This window comes from Dendrobium catenatum, unplaced genomic scaffold (assembly GCF_001605985.2).
Source record: "Dendrobium catenatum unplaced genomic scaffold, ASM160598v2 fragScaff_scaffold_1148, whole genome shotgun sequence".
NCBI lineage: Eukaryota > Viridiplantae > Streptophyta > Magnoliopsida > Asparagales > Orchidaceae > Dendrobium > Dendrobium catenatum.
Genome location: NW_021319610.1, coordinates 211,267 through 213,364, shown reverse-complemented (window position 1 = coordinate 213,364; position 2,098 = coordinate 211,267). Strand labels below are relative to the sequence as shown.

At 54.0% G+C, this 2,098-nt stretch overlaps 1 protein-coding gene across 1 annotated transcript; it reads left to right on the top strand.

The window, feature by feature from the left end:
- The first annotated feature begins 888 nt into the window (after positions 1–888).
- LOC110100903 lies at positions 889–1,991 on the top strand. Its single transcript, XM_020828624.2, has 2 exons — positions 889–1,420; positions 1,525–1,991. The coding sequence occupies exons 1-2, from the start codon at positions 889–891 to the stop codon at positions 1,989–1,991; spliced, it is 999 nt and encodes a 332-aa protein (XP_020684283.2).
- Positions 1,992–2,098: the final 107 nt, after the last annotated feature.

Sequence of the window (2,098 nt, the reverse complement as noted above, 5' to 3'; positions counted from 1 at the left end):
AAGGAAAATTCTACCAACCGGTTGGAGGGGATAGGCCTTTTGTGCTATGGATATGGCAAAGTGGGCCACCGGAGGGAACAATGCCCTTGCAAGCCTTACTATATCGGAGTGATGGTCCCGAGCAGTTCAAGGGACAAGCCGTCAATGCGACATCAGGCCGAGATGAGTAATGCTCCCCTCCATTCACTCGGTATTGTGGAGTCATTGTCTACCCCTAAGCCTGGCCTCGCTGTGGCATCTGAGAATGGCAGTGGACCTCCTCCACCTTCTAGTGGTAGTTCGGGAAGCAGCGGGCACGGGGTGCCCCACCCCCCCCCCCCCCCCCCCCCCCCCCCCCGGCTTCGTCCAGTGTGGGATTGGATCCCAGTGTGGGAGCCCAGGAGGATGATGAGGCGGTTGGACCTTGGATTCAAGTCCCTCCTAGACGCAGGAGGTCCCCCCGGGCCCCGGGCACGGCTGGACCGAGTGGTAACCCCAAGTGCAAGGTGAATGCTACCAGGCGAGTTGATCTGAGTAAACTGAGCCTCCCCCACAGTAAGGTGCGGCCTACTCAAGTGCAGAAACGTATGGGTTTTAAGAAACCGCTCCCATTTACGGCTGGGATACGTTCGGATACTTCCACGATGAATAGGTTCTCGTTCGACACGGAGCTAAGCCTATTCAATTCTCCGGTGGAGCTTCCTCGGAAGAGGAAAAAAGAGGTAGTGGATACGGATTGTGGAGCGGACGCTTCCCCTTCGGTTAATTAATTTCTACGGCCCTCTTCTGGAACTGCAGGGGGGGCCCATAAGAAGCAAACGGGCTACTACCTGCGAAGCCTTGTTAGCAATAATGAGGTGGATTTTGTTGGGTTGACTGAAACCATGATTGAGGATGTGAATAGGTCTGATGTGGACAGGATTATTGGGAAAAATTGGGATTTCCTCCATGTTCTGGCCAGTGGGCGTTCGTTGCACTTTGGAAGCGGGATGCTGCCCAGTTTGTGGCTTGTCTGACGTCGAATCAAGTGCTAGTAAGGACTATCATTCCCGGCGGGCACTCTGGAATGACATTGGCTCGCTGATTAACGCTGAAGACCAGGTCCTTGTAGGAGGGGACTTCAATTGTTGTCTGGCTCAAGAGGAAAAGAAGGGTGGACGGTGCTTCACTTACTCGGTGGGGGCTCAAGAAATGGCGAATTTCATGAGCGACAATGACCTCCATGATTTGGGGTTCTCGGGCCCCAAATTTACGTGGTCTAATAACAAGAGTGGTAGTAGCAAAATTTGGGTGCGACTGGATCGTGTCCAAATGAACACGGAAGGGCTGCGTCTGGCTCCGCTGGCGACGGTGAAGCACTTAGTCCGTCTCGCCTCTGATCACTTCCCGCTGCTGTTGTCATTGAATTCTTCGACTCGCAGTAGAGGATCCAATTGGCTGCGTTTTGAGGACATTTGACTGACCTACCCGGCTACCTGGAAATTGGTATGGAAGAACTGGTCTAAGGCGGATTTTGGTAGCCCGGATGACATCCTGAATCGGAAGTGTTCGAGGACGCTGAGGGCACTGTTCTACTGGAGCCGCAATCTAAGGAGTTAGGGGAGCTGAAGTCCTCTCTGGAAGCCCGTATTGCGTGGCTACAGGAGGTTGAGTGCTCGTCGGTCGGTCTGTCGGCGGAACAGGACGGTGAGCTTCGACATGTCGCGGGTGAGCTGATTGCCGCATTGGCAAGGCTTGCGACGTGGTGGAGGCAGATAGCGAAGACACGGTGGATTGAGGAGGGGGATGCCAATTCACATTTCTTCCACTCTAATGCTTCGACTCGTCGGCGCAGCAACACTATAAGGGAAATCAAGGATCAGAATGGGGAGACCATCACCGACCAGAAGCTTATTCGGGATGAGTTCTGGAGCTTCTTCCTCTTGAAATGGAAGGAAAGGCAAGTGAGCTTAAATGACTGGCCGGAATTTCGAGAGGATGAAAAGATCCACCCCCCCCCCCCCATTCGGTGAGGTGCTGGAGGCCGACGTTATGGAGACGGAGGTGCAGAAGGCGGTTTTCAGCCTTGGTAACAACCGCTCCCCGGGGTTTGACGGTATTACTGCTTCCTTCTTAAAAT

Coding starts and splice junctions, on each gene's coding strand:
- LOC110100903 (XM_020828624.2), top strand. CDS start 889: ATGTGGACAGGATTATTGGGAAAAATTGGGATTTCCTCCATGTTCTGG. Junction 1,421..1,524: donor TAGAGGATCCAATTGGCTGC/GTTTTGAGGACA, acceptor CTGAATCGGAAG/TGTTCGAGGACGCTGAGGGC.